Source organism: Myotis daubentonii, chromosome 2 (assembly GCF_963259705.1).
Source record: "Myotis daubentonii chromosome 2, mMyoDau2.1, whole genome shotgun sequence".
Taxonomy (NCBI): Eukaryota; Metazoa; Chordata; class Mammalia; order Chiroptera; family Vespertilionidae; genus Myotis; species Myotis daubentonii.
In genome coordinates, this window is record NC_081841.1 from 213,292,696 (window position 1) to 213,319,172 (window position 26,477).

The following is a 26,477-nucleotide window of genomic DNA, read 5'->3' on the forward strand; positions in this document are numbered from 1 at the left end:
CAAAATTCATGCACGGGGGCGGGGGTGGTGTCCCTCAGCATTAGCCTGCACCCTCTCCAATCTGGGACCCATTGGAAGATGTCTCACCGCCAGTTTAGGCCCAAAAGAATCAGGCCTAAACCAGCAGTCAGATATCCCTCTCACAATCCGGGACTGCTGGCTCCTAACCGCTCGCCTGCCTGCCGCCCTGATTGCACCTAAATGCTTCTGACTGCCAGCCTGATTGCCCCCTAACCACTCCCCTGCCGGCCTGATTGATGCCTAACTGTTACCCTGCCAGACTGATCGCCTCCAACTGCCCTGCCCTACAGGCCTGGTCATCCCCAACTGCCCTCCCCTGCAGGCCTGATCTTGCCCCCAACTGCCCTCCCCTACAAGCCTGGTGGCCCCCAACTGCCCTCCCCTATAGGCCTGGTGATGCTGAACTGCCCTCCCCTGTATGCCTGATAGCTCCCGCAACTGCCCTCCCTTGCTGGCCTGATCTTGCCCCCAACTGGCCTCTCTGCAGTCCTGGTCGCCCCTAACTGCCCTCCCCTCATGGCCTGGGCACCACAACTGCCCTCCCCTGTTGGCCATCTTGTGGTGGCCATCTTGTTGTGGCCATCTGGTGATGAGGTGAGGGCAGCCATGTTTTGGTGGCCATGTTGTGATGACATGAGGGTGGCCTCTTGTGACAACGTCACATCAGCCATCTTGTGACGCCATCACGTGACGCCACCTAGGCTTTTATTATATGGGATGTTCATGAGATACATTTTCTGACTTGGGGCAGGGGAAGGATATGAATAACTTAACTGACTTTCATGAGTATATATTTAAGTCTTGTGGCTAGTAACAAAACAGGATTCTGAGCAATTGTTAATTTCCATTGGGGATGTCAAGTTTTCTATTTCCTTGTAGAGCACTAACCTATTTCTGACCTGTGATATCTACATGCTGTCAGGATCCCTTTTCTAAATCCAAACCACGCAAACAAGTCTGTCCTGGACACTTTTCTACTTCAAGGGTGTGCTCAGCACTGAGATGGAAGAGAAGGGATGTTCTCTTCCCACAGCAAGGAATAAGCAGCTTCCTATCACACTAGGTGTCAGGTGAGGGCCCCAGAACACAAGCACAGCGGATAGCGGCCACCCCACTCAGCACTAACTGGGGGAAAGAACACTCATGTGCTTATGGGAGATGAGAGGCGAGGCTGATAAGGCTAGCCAGAGCCTTGGATGTTAGAAGAGGGAAGAGCACACAGTTGTCAGCGTGCAACACACCAGCACACAGTGAAGAGCCAAAACGAAGGAAACATCTGTGAGCAGCGAGGGAAACTAGAGGCAGAAGTCTCAGGGTCAGAGCAGGGAAGCTGGGCTAACTTTGTCATGATGCAAGGACACCAGAACCTTCCATGTTTCTCATATTTTCATTGTTCCTCTTCCCTAGCAACTAATCAGGTAGCCGTAGAGGGGTATGAAGTCAGAACATTGGACTATTTTCATAGAGTACCAGTCAGGATTGCAAAGCTGTGTCCTAAAGATTGTTTCTTTCATAGAATAATTAAATCCTCAATACATTAGGTTACTCTCAATGCAAGAGGTATCACTTCTGGAATATGCACTTTCAGTGTTTAAACTGCTAATTATCTGATTGATTCTGGGCTCTTACAGCTGACCAGCCTCTCGTGATGGAACCCCACTAACCTGATTCATAAAATCTTCGGTGCTCTCTTTATCAGCCACAAATTGCCTTCAAAATAAAGATACAATTTCTAAGCCCGGGAGTCAAGGTCATTCAAGCTGGCTCCATGCTACTTGTGAACATTGTCTTGTCCTGGTCACCCTGAGCCACCCTGTGCTCCAAGCAGGAGTCCCCTGCACACTTTCTTGAACCCATCATACCCTTCTCTGTTTAGGAACACTTCCTACTCATGCTGGCTGCTGCCTGAAGCACTCCACACTCCTCTTTCTCCACTTCTTGAGGGTAGTGACTATATATTCCTTGTTTTGTCCACAGAGATGAGCAAAGTCAGATATAAAGAAATCCCATGAGTTCATAGCTGTGATAGACTTTTAGAGAGATGAGATCTACTTAAAAATATTAGAGAAAATATATTTAAAGTCTTAAGCAGATGAAATCATATCAAAGTGAATAAAATAAAGAATGTAAGTTCTTCTTCTCCATGGACATCCCATAAGGTTGACCAGTATTTTTCCTCCCAGACATTAGTCTAAATGCAGAGAACTAAACTTTTTTTCTCCCCAAAGATGGCATTACATTATGTACTCTGTTCTGCAACTTTAAATTTTATCTTTCACTTACTATTTCCTGAACCTTTGTCCATGTCAGGACAGAGAGATGACTTTAAAAAAAAAATCAGTTGGAGAAAAGCCTTAAGCATGTTTTTCTCTGCCCAGAAGAGGCCCTGCAACCTGTACCAGAGCTGCCAGTAAAATGGAGGGAATTGAGCAAAGTAGGACCCAGGGCATTTCTCACTATAGATCATCTTCCTTGGCACCTTTCCGATCACTATGGACCTGCTCCTAGAGAGGGACACTCCTAGCCCAGCGCCTCTGTGGGAAGGATCCCCTGTAGAAAAGAGAACGAGAGTCAGGATTGGGGTCCCGCTACCTGAAGAAGGAAAATTCCTAGTCAGTGAACACAGCCATGGGCAGAATTGGGGCTTCCTTCTCACCATCATTCCCTTTCCCTCCCTCCCCCCCCTTCCTTCCTTCCTTCCTTCCTTCCTTCCTTCCTTCCTTCCTTCCTTCCTTCCTTCCTTCCTTCCTTCCTTCCTTTCTTCCATAGGCTCAGTGGTATGTCTTTTGAGAGTTACTTCATAATTACTGTTCCTTGTCCAAACCCCGCTCTGCCAGCATCTCTTATCTCTCCCACTTCCAGAAACCTTGCCCTTCATCCTCTCCACCCGCCCCCATGTTCTCTTGGTCCCGAGGATAATTTGGAAACCATTGGGATCACAAGAACATGATTCAGCTCTCCCGTGACCTGATGACGAACTTTACCTGCTCCCTCAGGTTGGAGTCCCAGGTCAGAGTAGGGAGCTGCCCTGAATGTCCCTGATGCTCAGCCAGGATGCACCCACCTCCCGCGCGCAGCCAGTTCCAGGAGAGCAGAAGACACTCCTGGTTGCGCAAGGGAGCATCATGAGGCCAGGCGCCCAGCCAGGGAAAAACTCACCCCAAACCGAACCTCCAACCCGGCGCCCTTTATTTCCATTCTAAAACGTACCGCTCACTCCTGTAACAGAAGTCAGCCCACCCCAGCCCCAGTGCGCCTCTCCATCCTGAGTTGCCCCTAAATTGCACCCATTCTCCTCCCCACGCCACTCAAGTGCCTGTGTGTCTTCTCAGCGCTCTCTGCCTTCAGACTCGGGCTTCCGGGCTTTCGTTTCTGCTGGAACCAAACAGAGGCCCGTGCGCGTTACTAGGCGTCTGTCTGCACAGCAACCCGGCGGTGCTTTCCTCCGAGCGGGGAGGCTCCAGCCCCGTCCCCAGGGGGCAGGGCGGTCCCTGCACGGGAAGGCCCGCTTCTGGGCGCCTGGGCTGCTGCCTACGGGTTGCGGGAGGAGGGAGAAGCTATTGGGCCGGGCACCACCTCTTCCCCCGCCCTCCCGGCCCGCTGCGCCCGCCCCCGGGAATGTCGGGACTCCTCCCAGGCCCCGCACTTGAAAGGCAGGGGCTGGACCCCGCCCTGGCCCCAAGCACCGGGCACCAAGGTTCAGGGTCTCAGTCCCCGCGGAGCCGTCCGCTGGCGCGATGGTGGCCGTCTGGCTGGTGCACGTCGGGCAGAAGCTGCTGCTCTGGGGGGCGCTCAGCGCTGTCTCCCTGGCGGGCGCCACCCTCATCCTGAGCTTCCTGCAGATGATGGCGAGCTATGCGCATAACTGGCTGCAAATGAGGCCCATCCCCACCATTCCGGGCGCCTACCCCTTCGTGGGACACGTGCTGATCCAGGAGCGAGGAGGGAAAGGTAAGGGACTGTGCGCCCGGGCTAGCTGCATCCCCGCCACGGGCTGTTGGGCCCCTTGCAGGGAACCGCCCACTTCCCCGCCTGGAGCAGCAGGACTGGAGCCGCAGGCTGCTGGGTGAGGGGCGACTCTATCACCCCCTGGATAATGGGTTCCCAGTTCTCTCCAGTTTTCATTACACATAAGTGCAGTGTTACTAAACTCCCGTCCTTCTGCCTTTTCTCTTCTCATTTTCCCAACTCCTGGCTGCTGGTATCTTAAAACACTGCCTGTAGCCCTAGACGGCTTGGCTCAGTGGACAGAGCTATGGCCTGCGGACTGAAGGGTCAATGGGTTTAATTCCTGTCAAGGGCACATGCCTGAGTTGGGGGCTCGATCCCCAGTGGGGGGTGTACAGAAGGCAGCTGATCAATGATTCTCTCTCATCATTGATGTTTCTATCTCTCTCCCTTCCTCTCTGAAATCAATAAAAATATATTTAATAAGAAAAACAACAACAAAAACACTGCCTGGTTTTTCTTCTGTTTTAACTGTTAAACTCCTAAAGCCAGACACAACTTATAACTTCCCCCCTCTCTCTCTTTCTCTCTCTATCTCGCTCTCTCTCTCTCTCCCTCTCTCTCAAGTAGGGGACGAGAAATGCACTTGAGACCAGAGCCTCTCACTTCAGAAATCACAAGACTTGACCACAACTTTTATTCCCCCTTGGCCCTTCTTAAGGAGGTTACATACCAACATGAATTATGATGTTATTCATCAAGGCCTGCCCCAAGAGTCATACAGCAAGTTTCAGAAATCTTATTTGTTAAGGAGTGAATTGGTTTTTTATTGAATCATCTTTTGAAGAGACAGCTTTATGTTTTGTTATGATAGGGGTATAGGGGTCACTTTAAGTTAGAAAGCTCCTAAAAGTACCTGGTGTTTGAATGCCCCATGAGAGAGGGTGAGTTAGATCTTAGCACTTCATCTTCATGGCTGGATAAGTTGAGATGCCCAGAACTGAAAAGATTTGCCCCAAATGACATATTTTAAAATGAGCGCAGAGCTAGAATCCAATCAGCCCTCAGTTTAACTGAAGACGTTTTATAGACGGAACATCAATTCCAAAGCTTAAGGGATTATTTCTTTTCCACTTTTCTTTCTCCAAATAAAAATAATGCTGTCATTTCAACTTCACGGGAATACATGAGGCCTCATGGGAGAGTGTTACCAAAATACAGAAAATGTTTCTGGCAGAAGAAATCCCAGTAAACTTTTAACCAACCAAACATCATTGTGACTAATGTTGCAAGTGATGCAGCAAATTTTGATATATGAAAATTACATTTGTAAACACCATCATGGCGAACACTAAAGACAGAGTTAATCTTCCCTTCTACCCAAAGGCTTTATAATATTAAAAAATAATGGTAGAAATATAGACCCCTCCTCCTCAACAGGAAACCATATACTTAAGAAATCTCATTATAGTCTTTTGGGGGAATTTTCCTAAGAATTGAAATCTCTAGTGAATAAGATCCATTTCAAAACAAACTGAGTTACTGGATTCTTTAAAGTAATCCTCCTTATAGTTACTTCCAGAGAGAAGAGAATGATAACACATTATCTTTCTCAAGGGGACTTCTTTATGCATCAATAACTACTGGATCTGGGCATGAGACCAACCTTTGCTCCCTTTCTGCTTGTAACAAAATTGTTTGATGCTACAACCTTTGTGGAGAGGTTTGGGATCTGAAGGAGGGGCCAATGCACAAATGAAAATACTATATAAGAAATATGAATTTAGAAGGCATGGGGGCCAGATGGAGACCTCTCTCTTGGAGAGGCACAGGGACTTCTGGGTTCCATTTGCTTTGTATTCACTTGAATACACATTTTCCATATAGAAATTCATACAGGCAGGACAAGGGTAAAGTTTGGTAAACAGTATAAGGATTATCAGGTTAGAAAATTGCCTTGAGCCATTGAGAAAAGAGCAGGGCAATATCATGCTGATTTTCAGCCCTGTTGAATACCAAAGTCTATTGACCTTCCAAGGTCTCTTTTTGCATTAATACGCTAACTACTGTTGGTATTAGCCTCTGGCAGTTTGAATTTGACAAGTTGTTTAAAACTCTTTAAGTTAGAGTGTGTTACCCTTTACTTGTAAATGTCACCATATTACAGTTACTTTGAGGATTACATTTAATGCGTGCATTTTCTAGACCATTGTCCAGAACTTGGTTTGAGTCCATTTTTTCATTGTCAATCATGCACTTATTTGAGGCCCTCCTTTGTGTCCAGCATTGGGCTCACCAAAATAAGGCATAGGACAATATTTAAAGGTATATTCCCCAACCTCAATTCCCTTGTGTCTTGTACAAGAGGCTGTGCCTTTCATTGTGTGGCCCCCATCCACATTCTGGCCTCAGAAGTCTCACCTGGAGAATTGCAATGGCCTTCCAACTAGGCTGTTGAACTCTATCTTTTGCTTTTTCAGTCCTTTTTGTCAACACCTGTCTTCCCCAGCTTCCCCCTGCCATTGGGCCCACTTGAGGCCTTCAAACCACAGATTTTGATTTCCCTGTCTCCTCTGTCAGACCAGACCAAGGCAGTGTTCATGGCCATGCTACATATATTTGACACTGTTGATCTGACCTAGCTCTTTTCACAATTATTTAGGCAATGGTTTGACTGGAAGGCAATTTGAATCGGCGTGATGTAATGGTGAAGATGACACATTGTGTGTCTGGGTGCCTTGGGTACAAAGCCAGGCCTATATTTACCAGTGCTGTGATATTGTGCAACTACTTAGCTGTGCACAACTTCCTCAGTTGTTCACTAACTTCCGTAATAGTGTTTCTTATCTGACTGTGTTGAGGCATAAAAGACATAAGACATGGAAAACCCTTAGCTCTGGTCTGATGTTTAATTACCTTCCACAGCAAATAAATATGACAGAATAAATGTTAAGCTATTTTAGAAGATTCATTATTAGGTTTTGAGGTGCCCACGTGTGCAAATGCTTTAAACAGTTACTACTGTTTATTCAGTATCACATACAATGGACATCCTTGCACTTTAGTGTCTCTCCCGCTGCACTTAGAGCAGCTTTCCCTGAAGCCCAGAGTTGAGGGAAGCTGAAGGATGGGAGAAGGAGTAGTTGAGCATGTGAACATTTATTGGCACAAGAAAGAGCTGGAAAGTTTAATAGTTGTTGTTGTTTTTTTTTATTCTCTGTCGACCTGTCCTTGGGGTCCAAATTCCCATATGAAAAAACCCCATCAAAATCTCAGGTGTGGAGAACCAAGGTGGCGGCATAAGGTATACACCTGTACATGCTGCCCCCAACAACCACATTAGAACTACAACTAAAAGACAAAAGAGCTATCATCCATAACAACAGGAAAGATGGCTGAGTGGAAGTTCTAAACTAGAAGGAAACAAAAAAGCGCATTGAGGCTGTGCAGGAGGTGCAGAGGCGCCAAGAGCAGAGTCTAACCCAGGAGTGGGCAAACTTTTTGACTTGAGGGCCACAATGGGTTCTTAAACTGGACTGGAGGGCCAGAACAAAAGCATGGATGGAGTGTTTGTGTGAACTAATATAAATTCAAAGTAAACATCATTACATAAAAGGGTACGGTCTTATTTTTTTTGTTTGTTTTATTCATTTCAAACGGGCTGGATCCGGCCTGCGGGCCGTAGTTTGCCCACAGCTGGTCTAACCTAACAAACTGAAGCTGGGACAGAGAGCTCCAAAATTCCAAACCCCAAACAAAGAGGAGAAATCTGCAGATCTCGCAGTAGCTCCTGCTGGGTGGACTCACACAGTGGTTAAATTTGCACCTCCTTGGAGATTCAGGAGCCAGTGTACGCAGTGGTCACATACCAGATTTCAACTCCTCACATCCATAGTGACACACTCAAGAGGCAGACTCAGTGAGCTCCAAAGCCCCACTGAAGCAAGTCCTGTCCCATAAGGGTGTCTCCAGTGCAGCAGTCCTTCCACTATAGACACAGTGGGTCTTGCAGTCAATTGGCCTGGAGGTCATTTCCTCCCAGAGATACCCACAGCAATCAAGGCTTAACTACAACAAGACTGTGCGCCCAGCCCACAATGGGGTGCACCAAGAGTGTCCACCTCAGGTGATTGGGGAGGCTGAGCCACTGGGCTCAATAGGACACCTACCACACAAAGCCACTCTATCAATACAGGGAAGCAGCCAAAATGCAGAAACAAAGAAACATGTCACAAATGAAAGAAATGGAGGAAAACAAATTACTGGATTTAGAGTTCAAAACCACAGTTATAAGGTTACTCAAGAAACTTCTACAAACCTCCAAGGAACTTAATGAGACCTTCAAGGATCTTAATGAGAATATGAAAAAAATGGAAAAGGACCAGTCAGAAATTAAGCATACACTGACTGAAATAAAGAATAATATACAGAGATCCAACAGAAGACTAGAGGATCCCAAGAATCAAGTCAAAGATTTGAAATACAAGGAAGCAAAAAACACCCAACCAGAAAAGCAAAATGAAAAAAGAATCCAAAAATATGAAGGTAGTGTAAGGAGCCTCTGGGACAACTTCAAACGTACCAATATCCGAATTATGGGGGTGCCAGAAGAAGAGAGAGAGCAAGATATTGAAAGCCTATTAGAAGAAATAATGATAGAAAACTTCCCCTACCTGATGAAAGAAATAGTCTTACAAGTCCAGGAAGTGAAGAGAACCCCAAATAAGAGGAATCCAAAGAGGACTACACCAAGACACATTATAATTAAATTGCTAAGGGCAAAAGACAAAGAGAGAATCTTAAAAGCAGCAAGAGAAAAACAGTTACCTAGAAGGGAGTACCCATACGATTGTCAGCTGATTTCTCAACAGAAACTATGCAGGCCAGAAGGGAGTGGTAAGAAATATTCAAAGTGATGAATAGCAAGAACCTACAACCAAGATTACTCTACCCAGCAAAGCTATCATGTAGAATTGAAGGTCAAATAAAGAGCTTCACAGACAAGAAAAAGCTAAAGGAGTTCATCAACACCAAACCAGGATTATATGAAATGCTGAAGGGTATTCTTTAAGAAGAGAAAGAAGAAAAAGGTAAAGATAAAAATTATGAACAACAAAGGGACAACAAATACATATCTATCAACAAGCAAATCTAAAAATTAAGTCAACAAAATAATCTGATGAGCAGAATAAACTGGTGGATATAATAGAAGCAGAGGCATAGAAAGGTAGTGGACTGACAATTCTCAGCAGGAAGGGGGTGTGAAGGGTGCAGGAGGAGACTGGACAAAAATCTTCACACCTATGGATGAGGACAGTGGTGGGGGGTAAGGGCATGGGGTGGGAACCAGGTGGAGGGGAGCTCAGGGCGGGGTTGGGGGGGGGGGAGAGGATCATCTGTAATAATCTGAACAATAAAGATTTATTTTTAAAAAAAAAGAAAAAAGAGAAAAAAAATCTCAGGTGTCATCTCTATTAGTAGCCTCACAGTGCTGTGGGCATTAGTCCTGCTGCTATCAAGGGGCATTCCCTTTGCCTAGAAGAAGCCTGGTACCACGTGCCTCCCAGCTAGTCTGCTCTCCTTATCCCTCCCTCCCTGGATTTTGCCAGCAATCTCAGGAGAGTGCCTCATTTCCTAACCTAATTAGAAAGCCAGTCCTCCCGTGACCTCATGTTGTTTGACTTGGGCTCTGTCTAACCATTGCCAGGTCTTTTCTCTGAGAGGTGGACCTAAAATCAATGACTTCTCCAAGGATAATTGGTTTATTCCATTGTAGGACAGTCTTTAGAAATACCGAGATCTGGTGCCCGTACTAGAAATGGAAGCCAACCTGGGAAGTTATATTATCAGAAATCCCGTTAAGAATATCAGAGAAGACTTTGCAGCAAAATCACATGTAAGATGACACTTGAAGAATAACTAAGTCTTATTAGACAAAAAGCAGTAGGAATAAGAGTTTTCTACAAAGAGAAGGGGTTCTGTAGAGGCCCTGAGACATTTGAGAAGTTGAAAGATTAGTAAAAGAGAAGAGTTTTTGTAAAATTATTTTTTTTCTTGAGGTAACATTGGTTAATAACATTATCTAAATTTCAGGTGTACAATAGTATAATTTGATGTCTGTATATTCTTTTGGGGGCTCACAACCAAAAGTCAAGTTTCCATCTATTACCATTTGTTTAACCCCATTTACCTACTTTGCCCTCTCTCCATTTTCCTTCTCCTCTGTAACCACTATTCTGTTCTCTGTATCCTTGAATTTGTTTTTATTTTGTTATATTTGTTCATTTGTTACTTTTTGTTTTATATTTTACATATGAGTTAAATCAGACTGTTTTTGTCCTTGTCTGTCTGACTTATTTCACTTAGCATAATACCCTTAAGATCCATTCATGTTATCACAAATGACAATATTTTATCTTTTAAAAATATATATATTCTTTGTTGATTTCAGAGTGGAAGAGAGGGGGGGAGAGAGAGAAACATCTGTGATGAGAGAGAATCATTGATTGGCTGCCTTCTGCATGCCCCACACTGGGGGTCAAGCCTACAACCCGGGCATATGGCCTGACCGGGTCAGTACTCAACCACAGAGGCATGCCAGCTCTGCTAATATTATCATATCTTCTTGATCCATTCATCCATTGATGGACACCTAAGGTTGCTTCCATATCCTGGCTATTGTGAGTAATGCTGCAATTAACATTTTGGTGCATATATCTTTTTGAATTAGTGTTTTCATGTTCTTCAGGTAAATACCCAGGAGAGGAATTGCTGGATCATATAGCAGCTCTAATCTCAATTTGCTGAGGAACTTCAATACTGTTTTAGAGAGGGTGAAAGGGAAGCATCTATCTACCAGGGCTGGAGAGTTGGGACAGGTTTCCCTTTCTATAGAAGAGTAGCCTGTGCAGGTCAGGAGAAACTGAACAACCTCAGTGTTCTTAGGGAAAGCATGTCATAAGATCACCACAAACATCCACAGTGCTTGGCATTTCTCAGTTAACCAGGTTGTTGCATATAAATCATTCATAATTCAATTAGCCTCATAATTCATTCATTAAATATTTAGTAAGGACAAATGTGTGGTTTAGCTTCAATATGTGAAAGATCTGGGAGGTATTGAGTGAGTTGCCCAAAGTAAAAAGAGTAAAAACCCAAAAATGACACAGTAAGTAACTTATTTAAAAATCAATATTTTCTCCTAGAGTTTTTCCAGCACCTGATTCATTTCACTGAAGAAAACAGACATATGCCAATGCTAAAACTCTGGCTTGGCACAGTACCAGAAATAGCCATATATAAAGCTGAAACTATAGAGGTGAGTCTATGGTGACTATGATCAATGTTCCACTGTATATGTGATGATGTGAGAATCTCATCAGAATAAACAGCAAATATATGTCCTTATATTTAATTGAATTCAATACAATGAGGATTCCATTAAATATCTAAGGCTGTGAAGGCTCCATTTAGTGCTTTCCAAATATAGTCTGAGTTGTGGGAAGAGTAGCAGCTTCTACATGTCTATACACACTTGGTATCAAGTAATATATTTGTCCTCCTTTTTTGGGAAATCTTCAGTTGAACAGAACCATAAATAAATTATTCTACAAGGTGAGCTCATATCATCTGCCAAGGCACTGTTTTAAGATTACACAAATATAAGACTAATAAAATATAAGTGTTTCCCTTAAGATGCTCACAGTATCCATTCTACTTTTATTATTTCAAGTTAATTTTTTAAAAGGGAACACTAATCTGATATTGATGGGGAAGATACTGTTGATTTACTCTTTTGAAATTACTCCTAAAAATTGTTTACCTTTCTTATACTTATTATCATGACATTGAGGGTATTATATTTTGGTTTGATGACAAAGGATTTGGGTCACCAAGTAAAAATGGGATAAGCAAACCTCATCATGGAGCAAAATTAACAGCAGTATTTCCTAGGGTTGTTGGGCTTGGATACATCTTTCTTACTCATTGTGGTAAAACTCTTAGAGTGTCTCTGGTACCACGCTGCCCTATTTACCGGTCCAGAGAAGAGAGCGAGAGGGCCACATGTGGGATGTCAGCCATTGCTGGCCTAGTATAAGTGGGCTTAGTACATGTGGATAGAGAACTGTCCAAAGTAGGGAACTGCAGCAAGACGCCTGAGAAGCATTTTGTGCATATGCTCATCCCTTCTGCTTTACTTTGGCTCCAGGCAACCTAATTATACCCATGGTTCCCGATGCTACTTATATCCTGGAGACATTCAAATGTGTACCTAGTATAAGCCATAATCCTGAGCTTCATACCTGCTTTCAGACTATGCAACTTGAATGACTCCAAATCAACTACCTGATCATGAACTTGTGATTTCCACCTCCCTAAATGTGGTCATTCTTTGCTTCACCCACCTTCTCTTCCCTCACTCCTACCCTCAATAAACAACTGCACTTGGCTCCTAATTCATGGCAGGACTCAGGGAATTATCTTGGACATTTTCCTATCCGTCAACTCCAGCTAGTCTCCAAGAGTGAGAGACAGTGGTATGCTCCAAACTCTGATTGAATTTCTTTGAGTCATAGTAATGAAAATGAACCACCAAGAAGTAATTGTTATGACATGTTACTTTAGAAAGTAGTTGTGTTCTAGCCCAGTATTCTAATAATTAAGGTTGCTTTCATATCTCTATCTCTTATTTTTCTTTTCTCTCTTTCTAAGGTAATTCTAACTAGCTCAAAGCAAATTGACAAGTCTTATATGTACACTTTCCTACAACCATGGCTTGGCCTAGGACTTCTTACAAGGTAAGTCAGTGTAAATTGGTAAAGCTGTCTTGTGCGTAACTTATGTCAGGCATTGACACGAGGTAGTTTTCCTGTAGCAAGAATGTGCAGTCGGGTAGTAGGGAGAAGCTGAAAGGTTGGTTGATAATGGGCCTCTGAGAGACAGGAACCCAGGGTGTAGAGTAATCTCCAGCCATGGTATTCAATAATGATGATCACCAGTGTTCCAAGGAGAGTTAGAAAGTCCCAATGTAGAAATGGAATACGGCACAGGGGAGTTTTGAGCAGGGAAATCTTGAAAATTCAATGAAACAGGCAGTCATCCTCAGAGAAGTAACTGGAGCACAGTAACCTCAGTCCTTGAGCTGCCATCCAGCAACAGGACCCCATCAACTGAGAAAGAGAAAGCAGGACTTCGGTGGGGACTTTGGAGACTTCGAAGATGTTAGAGATCCAAGTAGACTCATGGAGCTCCTTGATCTTCAGAGGGTTAAGGTTGGATAAAGGGGGGGAAATTTCTCATTTTTGGAAACTCAGAACTTAGAAATTTAGAAAAATTCTTAAAATTTTCAATTTTGATGAGAGCTCTTTTAAATATTAGTTATATAGAAGGATACCTAAAATATGCCCATCCTGTAACTGTATATGAATCTCCCCTTGACATTCTGACCAAAGCGTATGAGAATCTGTAGATTAAGAAGAATTTGTTGTCTTGACTAGGCGTTACTTGCTTTGCATGTTGCTTTTCTCTTCTTTGTAACCATGTCTTGTATTTCTAGTACTGGAAACAAATGGCGCTCCAGGAGAAAAATGTTAACACCCACTTTCCATTTTACCATTCTGGAAGAGTTCTTAGGTGTCATGAATGAACAAGCCAACATATTAGTTAATAAGCTTGAAAAACATGTTGATGGAGAAAAGTTTAACTGCTTTTCTTACATCACTCTTTGTGCCTTAGATATAATCTGTGGTAAGTCTCATGGATTTGTTTCTAGAGCTACGGTGTAAACATACAAAGGCCCAAATAGAAAATAACATTTCACTGGGAAGGCAAATGAAGGGGTTAGAAAGGATATTGGCTTCTTTGGGGCGGTCCTTCTGCTAAATTAGGCTCCTGAGAAGCAGTACCCACTGCTAGGGCTTCGAGCAGAGCCAACCTGCCAGGAAGGTCAGAGGGAAGAAGTAGCATGAACAGGGAGGAGGAGAAACTAAACGTGCAAGAGTGAAAGGGGACAGGAACAATTCTAAAATATATAAGAATTTATCTCTTTTTTGAAGTGTTTGCCACTGGAAAATAAACACAAGGCATGCGCATGAATTGAATGGTTGCTTCTCACCCATATTTTGCAGAAACAGCTATGGGCAAGAATCTTGATGCTCAGACTAATGATGATTCTGAGTATGTCCATGCAGTTTATAGGTAAACGGAGCCCTTCTAATTATTTTTAAAATTGTTATTGATTCAAGCTTTAAAAAATATTGCTAATAATATTTTGTCTGTGTTGTATCTTTTTCATTGTTTCACAATGAAATATTGCACTAAAAATCGACCTAATCATTTATGCATGTATTTTAACAGTAGAGGATTTATTGCATGAATTATGACACACCTGGGCTATGGTATAATTTTAAATGATTATTTTATGATATATTGAGAAATTAGATTATGATGCTAAGTGATAAAATAAAGATAAAAACAATATTTTTAGCATGATAACCACTAGGTATAAAAAAATTATTCATTAAAAAACTTACAGATATCATTCCAGAATGTTAGCTGTGATATTGTTTTGTGTTATCTGCTTCTCTTTCTTGTTTGCATTGTTATTAATTCTCTCTTCCCATATTTTCTGCACTGAGTATGTATTATTTTTTAATTGAAATAGTCATATTTACTTTGAAAAATTGCTTGAGATTATTCAACTATTACAAGGCAGGGCCAGGATTTGATTTGAGGAATTCTGTGTTTAAGTCCACTGCCCAATTCATTTAACACATATTAGCATATAAAATCTGCCATTCATCACACAAGATACTGACTAGTTTTATAGTGGTCCACAGAACAGAATAACAGGGAGACAAGAATTGAAACAAATAAGTATCTACACTAATAAAAGGGTAATATGCTAATTAGATCGGGAGACCCGACATCTCCCAACCATCTGACTTCCTTCCAGACAAAGCCAAGGTGGTAGGTAGGAAGCTGACGTGGTTAGGGGTGATCAGGCCAGCAGTGAAGGGCAGTTGGGGGCCATGAGGCCATCAGGGAAGGGCATTAGGGGCCATGAAGCTGTCAGGGGAGGGCAGTTGGGGGCCATCAGGCCAACAGGGGAGCAGTTAGGTGGCGATCAAGCCGGTAGGCAGACAAGCGGTTAGGAGCCAGTGATCTTGGATTGCGAGATGGATGTCCCCCGAAGGGTCTCCCAAGGTTTCCCAGATTCGAGACGGTGCAGGCCAGGCTGAGGGAGCCACCCCCCCCCCCCATGCATGATTTTCATGCACTGGACCTCTAGAATGAAATAAGTAAAGTTGATATTCAAGAAGAAAACAGCAATAGGGCCCACAGATTGAGTGACCAGGAAAAGCCACTCTGCAGAATTGGCCTGTAAGCTGCTCTCAAAGGAGGAGATCATGTCTAGGTCTTTCTGCTCCATCACTGGAAATGTTGCGGGAGGGCCTCAGGGCAGGGATGTGACAGAGGGACACCTTACTGGAGAAGAGGATAGCCAGAGGAGTGATCAAGAAAATGTGTGGACATTAAACAGACAGATTTCATCCCACCCTGTGGTATAAGAGCTACAGGCAGCTCGGGGAGGTCTGGAACTCTTCCTGGAGAAATAGAAGGAGAGATCAGATGGCCATTTAATAAAGATATTTTGGAATGTATTCTTCATTCCTCTAAAGGACCCATTTAATTTTTAAGCTTCCTTGGATGTGTAATAATCCATGCCTTCATTGTTGAGCATTAAGCATAGAGCTCTTAGTAGCCACTGAGACGAATTATCATTGTTGCCACATATTACCCTCTTTAATACCAGGCACCAAATAGGTACTCAAGCAATGCACATTTTTGATATATCAGCTGATACATTTGCATCCTGTTTATAGTATGAGTGATTTGATACATCGAAGAATGAGGACGTTTTGGCTCTGGCATGACGTTTTGTACCTTTTGTTTAAAGATGGAAGGGACCACAAAAGGAACCTAAAGATCTTACATAATTTTACCACCAATGTAAGTCCTCCTTTTTTTTTCATTGTGGACAATCATACATAACATAAAATTTATCATAATAGCCATTTTAAGTGTACCATTCAGTGGCATTAGGGGCATTAACAATGTTGTGCAACCCCTACCACTATCACTTTCTAGAACTTTTATAAGTGCATGACTCCTATGTTTGTTAAAAAACCCAGTAGTTAATGTTCCATACTGGGGAGGTTAGTCTACTGGGGGAGGTTGTCTGTAAATCAATAATTACAAAATGTGATATGAGCTATGATAGTTTATTAACAAACTGGGTGCTATGCTCAGAGAATAAAGACACAGGGATCTTTGTTATAAGAATCTTCTGAAAAATGTTTGGGTTAGGCAATGGTTTTCAAAGACAAAGGGCATTTATAGCAGTATCTTAAACTGGAAAAGATAAAAATTAACTAGATATTACTATTTAATTTTTAATGACAAGGAAACAGTAAGTTTCTGGATATAGTCTGTCTTTATGTTAAAAGTATGTTTATGAAAAGGCAAACTTCAATTGGAAACATGCATTATAATTTAAATGTACAGAGAAAAATGTAATTATATTTATCATTTGATGTAAATTTTAGTTTAAAATATGATGGCATTGCTTCCTGACAATGAGGTACTGCCTCCAGATCAAGTGGTTAGAGTCCCTAGAAGTTAGGTGAATGAGATGTTGGAGTGAGCTGCTCTCAGTGGAGTATAGCATAATTGCTTGGCCAAAGGTGAATGGTGAACAGTTTATATTTTATTTGTATAATTATACTTGTCTTCAAATTTCATGCATTAATATCAGTATCAATAATGAATGAATTCCAAATTGGAAGGATAATATCAAAAATTGCACGCTGAGTGCCAGGCACTAGGGGTTCCACCAAGAATCAAATAGAGGACATGGTGCTTGTCTTTACAGAACTTGGGATCTGTTCATGCAAAGCGGAAGCAGGTTTGGACAATTGCCTGAAAGGAGGGGAAAGTTGAAATGTGTAACCAAATTAAGCTCATGGGCTTTCATTCTTTTATTCATTCAACACATACCTGATGAACATTTTTAAAATGCCAAGCAGTGCTCTAAGGTTAGAAATATATCAGTGAATAAAGACAAATTTGCTGCTACATTGAAGTTGGAGAAAGTCACTAAACAATAAATACAATGCCAGGTGGTAAGTGAAATAGAAAAAAAGTTAAAGTAGGCTTAGGAAGAGAGTGAGTGCTAGGGACTAGGGTAGCAGTGACCCTGACAGTGTGACATTGGGCAGCAGAGCTTTAAAACTAGGGAGGAAGCTAGTCATGCTGGCTTCTGAGGCAAGAGCATTCTAGGCAGAAGGAGTGGCAAGCATACAGGGTGAATCTTTTCTCCAATACAACACGTAATTAGAATTACCTATAATTAGTCTATTATATAATGATTGTGTTCTTTCCATCACCCCAACTTTATCTCATGAGCTCTTTCAACTTGCTGGGCCCTATTCAGGAGACTACTACTCTATTCCCATGTTGGAAAAGCTGCAAAAATAGTCCTTGGGAATTATGTATTTGTCTTTCATTAAATTTGTTTTTAAAAATCTTATCAAATAATGCCTTAAATATGTTCATAGAAAGCTTTACCAAATTTACACAAAACCCTAAGTTCCTGTTGAGTGAGACAAAACAGGAAAGGCTTTAAAAAAATCTGTTAAAGCAGCTAGTATATTTTCACAGGAAAATGGACTATTAGGCCATATCAAATTCCACACAAAAGCATGTGATCATTTAAATCATACAGGTCATCAATGAACGGGCCAATGAAATAAAGAGAGATGAAGAAGGTAAAAGTGATGACAAGGGCACGACCCTCTCCAACAGAAAACGCAAGGCCTTTCTCGACCTGCTTTTAAATGTGATGGATGATGAAGGGAACAAGCTAAGCCTTGAGGCTATTCGAGAAGAAGTGGACACTTTCATGTTTGCGGTATGTTGCGTTGTCATGTTAGTCTCAGGTATCATCATTAAACAAATTATAGTTCCTGGAACATAACAAGATAATGTTTTTTGGTTGTTGTTGTTGTTTTTAATCTTGGGAGTTAAAACTGCTAAGGATGAAGAAATAGCCAGCACTAATACTTAGACATGTTTAAGCATTTAATAGTAAAATTAGAAATAACATGAAATAGTAGGATTATTTGTAGCCTCCTTTTAAAATATGTTGGGATCCTTGGTATAAGGGATGATCTGTTCTCAATTTATTTTCAACTTAAAAAAATCAATTTATAGGAATTCTTTTAAAAAGTTTTTAGCATGGGGAGGGGAGAAAATGGCAGCGGTATAGACGGACGTGTTCCGTGCCTTGTCCCGGAGCAGATAGGGTGAGCAGCTGAACCGAGTAACATCTAGCCCGAATAGATAGAGGAAATTCAGCTGGGAGACATTTTGCAGCTGAGAAAGGCAGAGAGGACTCCGGAGAAAGGGGGCTGTTGGAGACTGCAGCTGAAAACTCTCCCAGAACGGCTGCCTCAGCCGCGAGTCCATGCCATCTTGAGTGGCTGTTTTCGGAAGCGTATACATCTAGAGACCCTGAAACCATGGCATCCAGGAATCAGCTACTGACCCAGAAACACTGGATCTAAAGCAGCGTGAATACATGGACTCAGAGGAGCCCTGCTCCTCCTCACGGAAAGGTCAGATTTCGCCTTGATAAGGGTGCGGTTTGCAATTCAGGTTGGAGAGAGGAATGCGCGCGGGCATAGTCAGTGCCCCACGAGGTCCGCAGCCATTGGGGCCAGCGTGATCCGCGAATGCGGAAGGGGTCTCACAGGGCTGCCGCCAGAAGGGAATGATAAAAATAAGCCCATGGCTGGACTGGGTGCAAAAAGGAAGCCTCAGATTTTGCCAGTGTACTGGCTGATTAGTGCCAGGGGAGAGAGGATGTGCGGACGAGACTGCGCACAGAGCTGGAAGGTGGAGGGTTGCGAGAGCTCGCACACCTCCTCAGGCCCCCCCTTTTTTTCTCTCTCTCCCCTTAAATATTTGCATTTAATTATTAAACCCAATACAAAGCATGGCCCAATTGGGGTCACTCACAGAGACTGCAGGGAAAAGTTGTTTTTGTGGAACCTGGGAATCAGAGCTGGGAGTAACAATCAAAGAAACAGTTCTGTGGCAGAAACAGCTCTTCCAAACTATTGGCTAGAGAGGACTTATAGCCTCGGAGGTCAATCCAGAAACACAGCCACCCAGAGGCTGAACCACAAACTGGCTCTTCTGTAAATACAAATAAAGGCAGTCTGGGAAACAAATACTGCCTGCTTTAAAATCAGGACTGTGGTTCACAACACGGAGGAACAGTGCATCACAGGGAACTTCAACACTCTCCTGAATACCTGACAGGACTAAGGCATGTCAAACAGAAGAGTAGAGGAACTGAAGGACCTTCACTACTGCACATTTTTATTTTTTATTTTATTTTATTTTTTTCACCTTTTATTTAAGAAACTAATTTTTTTTTCTTTTTTCATCACCTGATTTTACCTTTTTAATTACCATATTTTTATTTTTAACCAATATTATTACTACTACCATTTTACCTTTTTTTAAAGTGTCATTATATTTTCTCTTTATCTTATTTTGGGATTAGTGTTCTAAATTCTATTTTCATCTTTCCTTTAGCATCATTTTACTCTACCTCAACTTTACCTTTACACCAAAACTCTCCTCCTCACTTTTCCCCTTTTGTTGTCCTGTTTCTCTCACCCTATTCCTGCTTTAGATTTTCCCTATTCCTTCTTTTTACCCCTTGTTACAATTTTACCCTACTTATATATCTAATTTCCAATCCCCTGCTCTAAATCCATATACACCTCTCTCTTCTCTTTCTTCACTATCCAAATTTTTTTTCCCTCTTTGTCATTTGGTTGTTGTTTATTTGATTGTTCAGTATATTGGGGGTTTTTTATGCTTGTTTGTGAGATTGTTTTGCTTTTTCTTTCTATTTTTCTGTTTGTTTGTTTGTTTATTTTTCTTTTCTGTTTATTATTATTTTTTTGCTCCTGTTTTCCCTCACCTCACTTGATATCAATTGTTGTTTGTAGTTTGCATTCTGTTGCTGGAATTTGTTGGGATTAGTGGCTGTTCTATTGGAGTTTTCTCCACATTTAAATAGTTTCTTCCCCTCTTCTATTTCATTCTCTTTCTTTTCTCTCTTACTTTTTTTTCTTTTTCCCAATTTCATTTTTGCACTTCTTTTCCCCCCTCTTTTTTCTTTTTCTCTTCTTTCTTCCTTATCCCCTAATTCTCTTTGATCTGGTGGTCACCTTTATTTGGGGTTATTAGTATCGTGAATACATTTGTGTTCAGTGCCTTGTGCTTTGTGCCTTGTTGTGTTGTATTTTGTGCCTTTAAATCAATGCAGCAAAGAGAGAACTACATAACCAAACACCTAAAAAAGAGAGATCATGGGGAGACAAAGAAACAGGCCGCAAATGAAAGAAAAACAGGCATCACCAGAAAAGGAAGTAAACAAAATGGAGGCAATGGAGGCAAGCACCTGTCAGAGAAAGAATTCAGAGAAATGGTCATAAGGTGGATGAAAAGAATGGAAGAAAAATTCAACAATATGTGTAAGAACCAAGAGGAAATGAAGAAGAACCAAGAAGATATGAAAAATGACATCACTGCTATAAAGAACTCAATAGAAAGAATCAACAGTAGACTAGAAGAAGCACAAAACTGCATCAGTGAGCTAGAAGACAAGGTAGGAAAAAATACCCAAGCAGAGCAGCTTCTAGAAAAAATTTAAAAATGAGAAGAGCCTAAGAGAACTTTGGGACAACACAAAACAAAACAACATCCGCATAATAGGAGTGCCAGAAGGAGAGGAAACTGAGCAAGGAATAGAAAACCTGTTTGAAAAAATAATGACAGAAAATTTCCCTGATATAGGGAAGAAAAAGCTCATACAAATCCAAGAAGCTCACAGAGTCCCAAACAAAATGAACCCCAATAGACCGATGCCAAGGCACATTATAATTAAACTGGCAAACACTAACGACAAAGCAAGAATCTTAAAAGCGGCCAGAGAGAGACAAAAAGTTACCTACAAAGGATCCCCCATCAGGCTAGCGACTGATTTCTCAACAGAAACGCATCAGGCAAAAAGGGAATGGAAGGAAATATACAAAGTCATGCAAAGGAAGGGTCTGAATACAAGAATACTGTACCCAGCAAGGCTATCAATCAAAATTGAGGGTGAAATCAGGAGCTTCATGAACAAAAAAGGACTACAGGGATTTATTACCACCAAACCAGCAATGCAAGAAATGCTAAAGGGTCTGCTGTAAAAAGAAAAATAGGAAACGAAGAAGGAACACAGGGGTAAAGAATAAAAATGGTGACAAACAAGTATCTATCAATAATAACTTTAAATGTAAATGGATTAAATGCCCCAATCAAAAGACATAGAGTAACTGAGTGGATAAGAAAACATGACCCATATATCTGCTGTCTACAGGAAACCCACCTCAGAAAAAAAAGAAGCACACAGACTGATGGTGAAGGGATGGAAAAAGGTTTTTCAGGCGAATGGAAATGAAAAAAAAGCTGGGGTAGAAATACTTATATCTGACAAATTAGATCTCAAAGTGAAAGACATAAAAAGAGATAAGGTAGGCCACTTCAAAATACTAAAGGGAGCAATCCAACAAGAAGAAATAACTCTGGTAAACATATACGCACCCAATATAGGAGCACCCAAATACATAAGAAAACTTCTGGAGGGGATCAAGAGAGAGATTGACAGCAATACAATCATAGTAGGGGACTTTCACACCCCACTATCACCATTGGACAAATCCTCTAAACAAAAAATCAGCAAAGAAACACCAATCCGAAATGACTCACTAGAACAGATGGAATTAATTGACATCTTCAGACCATTTCATCCCAAAGCCACAGAATATACATTCTTCTCAAGTGCACATGGGTCATTTTCAAAGATAGACCATATATTGGGTCACAGGCAAAGTCTCTTCAAATTCAAGAAGATAGAAATCATATCAAGCATCTTTTCAGATCACAGTGGCATAAAACTGGAAATCAACTACAATAAAAACAATCCAAAAAAATCAAACACATGGAGACTAAATAGCATGCTATTAAACAATGGTTGGGTTACCAGAAGATCATAGAAGAAATAAAAAACATCATGGCAACAAACGACAATGAAAACACAACAATACAAACCTATTGGATTCAATAGAAGCAGTCTTGAGAGGGAAGTTCATAGCTCTACAAGCCTACGGCAAAAAAACAAGAAACAATGATAATAAATTACTTAACCCTACAACTCAAAGAGTTAGAAAGAGAGAAACAAGAAAAGCCCAGTGTAAGCAGAAGGAAAGAAATAATAAAGATCAGAGCGGAGATAAACGACATAGAGACCAAAAAAAAACAATACAAAAGATCAACAAAACCAAGAGCTGGTTCTTTGAAAGGATAAACAAGATTGATGAACCTCTAGTCAGGCTCACCAAGAAACAAAGAAGACCCAAATAAACAAAATCAGAAATGAAAGAGGAGAAATAACAGTAGACCCCACAGAAATACAAAGAATTGTTAAAAAATACTATGAACAACTCTACTACAACAAACTAGACAACCTGGAGGAAATGGACATATTCCTAGAAAAATACAACCTTCCAAAACTTAATCAGGAAGAATCTAAAAATCTCAATAGGCCAGTAACTATGGAAGAAATTGAAGCAGTAATCAAAAAGCTTCCAGCAAACAAAAGCCCGGGGCCAGACAGCTTCATAGGGGAGTTTTACCAAACAGTCAAGAAAGAACTAAACCATATCCTCAGACTATTCCAAAAAATTCAAGAGGAAGGAACACTTCCAAGCTCATTCTATGAAGCCAGCATCACCCTAATACCAAAACCAGGTAAAGACAGCACAATGAAAGAGAATTACAGGCAATATCCCTCATGAACACAGACGCCAAAATCCTCAACAAAATCCTAGCAAATCAGATCCAGCAGTACATCAGAAAGATCATACACCATGACCAAGTAGGATTTATCCCAGGGATGCAAGGATGGTACAATATCCGCAAATCAATAAACGTGATACATCACATAAACAAATTTAGAGATAAAAACCACATAGTCATATCAATTGATGTAGAAAAAGCATTTGATAAAATCCAACACCCTTTCTTTTTTTTAATTTTTTTTATTTATTTATTTTTATTTTTTATTTTTATTTATTTATATTTTTTTTATTGCTTAAAGTATTACAAAGGGTATTACATATGTGTCCATTTTATCCCCCCGCCCTAGACAATCCCCTAGCCTCCCCTATTCCCCAGTGTCTTATGTCCATTGGTTATGCTTATATGCATGCATACAAGTCCTTTAGTTGATCTCTTACCCCCCTACCTCCTGCCCCCCAACCCTCCCCGGCCTTCCCGCTGCAGTTTGACACTCTGTTTGAGGTAGCTCTGCCTCTGTATCTATTATTGTTCAAAAGTTTATAATGGTCTCTATTGTCCATGAATGAGCGAGATCATGTGGTATTTTTCCTTTATTGACTGGCTTATTTCACTTAGCATAATGCTCTCCAGATCCATCCATGACGTTGCAAATGGTAAGAGTTCCTTCCTTTTTACAGCAGCATAGTATTCCATCGTGTAGATGTACCACAGTTTTCTAATCCATTCATCTACTGATGGGCACTTAGGCTGTTTCCAGATCTTAGCTATGGTGAATTGTGCTGCTATGAACATAGGGGTGCATATATCCTTTCTGATTGGTGTTTCCGGTTTCTTGGGATATATTTCTAGAAGTGGGATCACTGGGTCAAATGGGAGTTCCATTTTTAGTTTTTTAAGGAAACTCCATACTGTCTCCCATAGTGGCTGCACCAGTCTGCATTCCCACCAGCAGTGCACAAGTGTTCCTTTTTCTCCACATCCTCTCCAGCACTTGTCGTTTGTTGATTTGTTGATGATAGCCAGTCTGACAGGTGTGAGATGGTGCCTCATTGCTGTTTTGATTTGCATCTCTCGGATGATTAGTGACTTTGAGCATGTTTTCATATGTCTCTTGGCTTTCTGAATGTCCTCTTTTGAAAGGTGTCTATTTAGGTCATTTGCCCATTTTTTGATTGGATTGTTTATCTTCCTTTTGTTAAGTTGTATGAGTTCCCTATAAATTTTGGAGATTAGGCCCTTATCAGATATGACATTGGCAAATATGTTTTCCCACACAGTGGGTTTTCTCATTGTTTTGTTGATGGTTTCTTTTGCTGTGCAGAAGCTTTTTATTTTGATGTAGTCCCATTTGTTCATTTTTTCTTTAGTTTCAAGTGCCCTAGGAGCTGTATCAGTGAAGAAATTGCTTCGGCATATGTCTGAGATTTTGTTGCCTTTGGATTCTTCTAGAATTTTTATGGTTTCCTGTCGTATATTTAAGTCCTTTATCCATTTTGAGTTTATTTTTGTGTTTGGTGTAAGTTGGTGGTCTAGTTTCATTTTCTTGCATATATCTGTCCAATTTTCCCAACACCATTTATTGAAGAGACTATCTTGGCCCCATTGTATGTTCTTGCCTCCTTCGTCAAATATTAATTGAGCATATTGGTTTGGGCCGATTTCTGGGCTCTCTATTCTATTCCATTGATCTATATGCCTATTCTTGTGTCAGTTCCAGGCAGTTTTGAGAACAGTGGCTTTGTAATACAACTTGATATCTGTTATTGAGATCCCACCTACTTTGTTCTTTTTCAGGATTGCTGCAGCTATTCGGGGTCTTTTTTTATTCCAGATGAATTTTTGGAAAGTTCGTTCTAGATCTCTGAAGTATGCTGTTGGTATTTTAATGGGAAGTGCGTTGAATTTATAGATTGCTTTGGGTAGTATGGACATTTTAATGATGTTGATTCTACCAATCCATGAACACGGTATGTTCTTCCATCTGTTTATGTCTTCCTCTATATCTTTTTTCAACGTCCTGTAGTTTTCTGAGTAGAGGTCTTTTACCTCTTTAGTTAAGTTTATTCCTAGGTAGCTTAATTTTTTTGGTGCAATGGTAAATGGGATTGATTTTATAATCTCTCTTTCTGAAAGTTCATTATTGGTGTATAGAAATGCCTCAGATTTCTTGGGATTAATTTTGTATCCTGCTACATTGCCAAATTCATGTATTAAGTCTAGTAGCTTTTTGATGGAATCTCTAGGGTTTTGTATGTATAATATCATGTCGTCTGCAAATAAGGACAGTTTTACTTCCTCTTTTCCAATTTGGATGCCTTTTATTTCTTCTTCTTGCCGAATTGCAATGGCTAACACTTCCAGTACTATGTTGAACAGGAGTGGTGAGAGGGGGCATCCCTGTCTTGTTCCTGTTCTTAGGGGAAATGGTGTTAGTTTTTGTCCATTGAGTATGATGTTGGCTGTGGGCCTGTCATATATGGCTTTTATTATGTTGAGGTATGATCCTTCTACTCCCACCTTGCTGAGAGGTTTTATCAAAAATGGGTGTTGAATTTTGTCAAATGCTTTTTCTGCATCAATTGATAAGACCATGTGGTTTTTTTCTTTCAATTTGTTTATGTGATGTATCACATTTATTGATTTGCGGATATTGTACCATCCTTGCATCCCTGGGATAAATCCTACTTGGTCATGGTGTATGATCTTTCTGATGTACTGCTGGATCCGATTTGCTAAGATTTTGTTGAGGATTTTGGCATCTATGTTCATGAGGGATATTGGCCTGTAATTCTCTTTCATTGCAACACCCTTTCTTGATAAAAACTCTCAGCAAAGGTGGGAATAGAAGGATCATACCTCAACATAATAAAAGCCATATATGACAAACCCACAGCCAACATCATACTCAATGGGCAAAAACTAAAACCATTTCCCCTAAGAACAGGAACAAGACAGGGATGCCCCCTCTCACCACTCCTGTTCAACATAGTACTGGAAGTACTAGCCGTTGCGATCAGACAAGAAGAAATAAAAGGCATCCAAATTGGAAAAGAAGAAGTAAAACTGTCCTTATTTGCAGATAACATGATACTGTACATAGAGAACCCTAGAGACTCCATCAAAAAATTATTAGACTTAATAAATGAATTCGGCAATGTAGCAGGATACAAAATTAATGCCAAGAAATCTATGGCATTTCTTTACACCAATAGTGAACTTACAGAAAGGGAGACTAAAAAAGCAATCCCATTTACCATCACACAAAAAAAATTAAGATACCTAGGAATAAATTTAACTAAGGAGGTAAAAGACTTATATGTGAAAAACTACAGGACACTGAAAAAAGAGATAGAAGAAGACATAAACAGATGGAAGAACATACCCTGTTCATGGATTGGTAGAATCAATATCATCAAAATGTCCATACTACCCCAAGCAATCTATAGATTCAACGCAATCCCCATTAAATTACCAATGGCATATTTCACAAATCTAGAACAAACGCTCCAAAAATTCATCTG

The 26,477-nt window shown here is 41.1% G+C and overlaps 1 protein-coding gene and 1 long non-coding RNA gene across 3 annotated transcripts in view; one reads left to right on the plus strand and one right to left on the minus strand.

Moving 5' to 3' along the window:
* Positions 1 to 2,335: 2,335 nt before the first annotated feature.
* LOC132228727 (uncharacterized) lies at positions 2,336 to 3,509 on the minus strand. Its single transcript, XR_009451420.1, has 3 exons — positions 3,232 to 3,509; positions 3,006 to 3,125; positions 2,336 to 2,571 (listed from the first exon to the last, which is right to left on the minus strand). It is a non-coding gene; the product is annotated as an uncharacterized LOC132228727 (long non-coding RNA).
* Positions 3,510 to 3,737: 228 nt separating this feature from the next.
* LOC132228725 (cytochrome P450 4V2-like) overlaps positions 3,738 to 26,477 on the plus strand; it is a 36,356-nt gene continuing 13,616 nt past the window's right edge. Inside the window, exons 1-7 of one of the 2 annotated variants that reach the window (XM_059685633.1) lie at positions 3,738 to 3,972; positions 11,175 to 11,287; positions 12,682 to 12,767; positions 13,526 to 13,716; positions 14,097 to 14,166; positions 15,855 to 15,981; positions 17,756 to 17,941. In XM_059685633.1, coding sequence (XP_059541616.1) covers positions 3,759 to 3,972; positions 11,175 to 11,287; positions 12,682 to 12,767; positions 13,526 to 13,716; positions 14,097 to 14,166; positions 15,855 to 15,981; positions 17,756 to 17,941 — 987 coding nt within the window. In that variant the 5' untranslated portion in view covers positions 3,738 to 3,758. Of the gene's footprint in view, positions 3,973 to 9,410; positions 10,650 to 11,174; positions 11,288 to 12,681; positions 12,768 to 13,525; positions 13,717 to 14,096; positions 14,167 to 15,854; positions 15,982 to 17,755; positions 17,942 to 26,477 lie in introns of those variants that run through there. The other variant, XM_059685634.1, reaches the window with a different exon arrangement.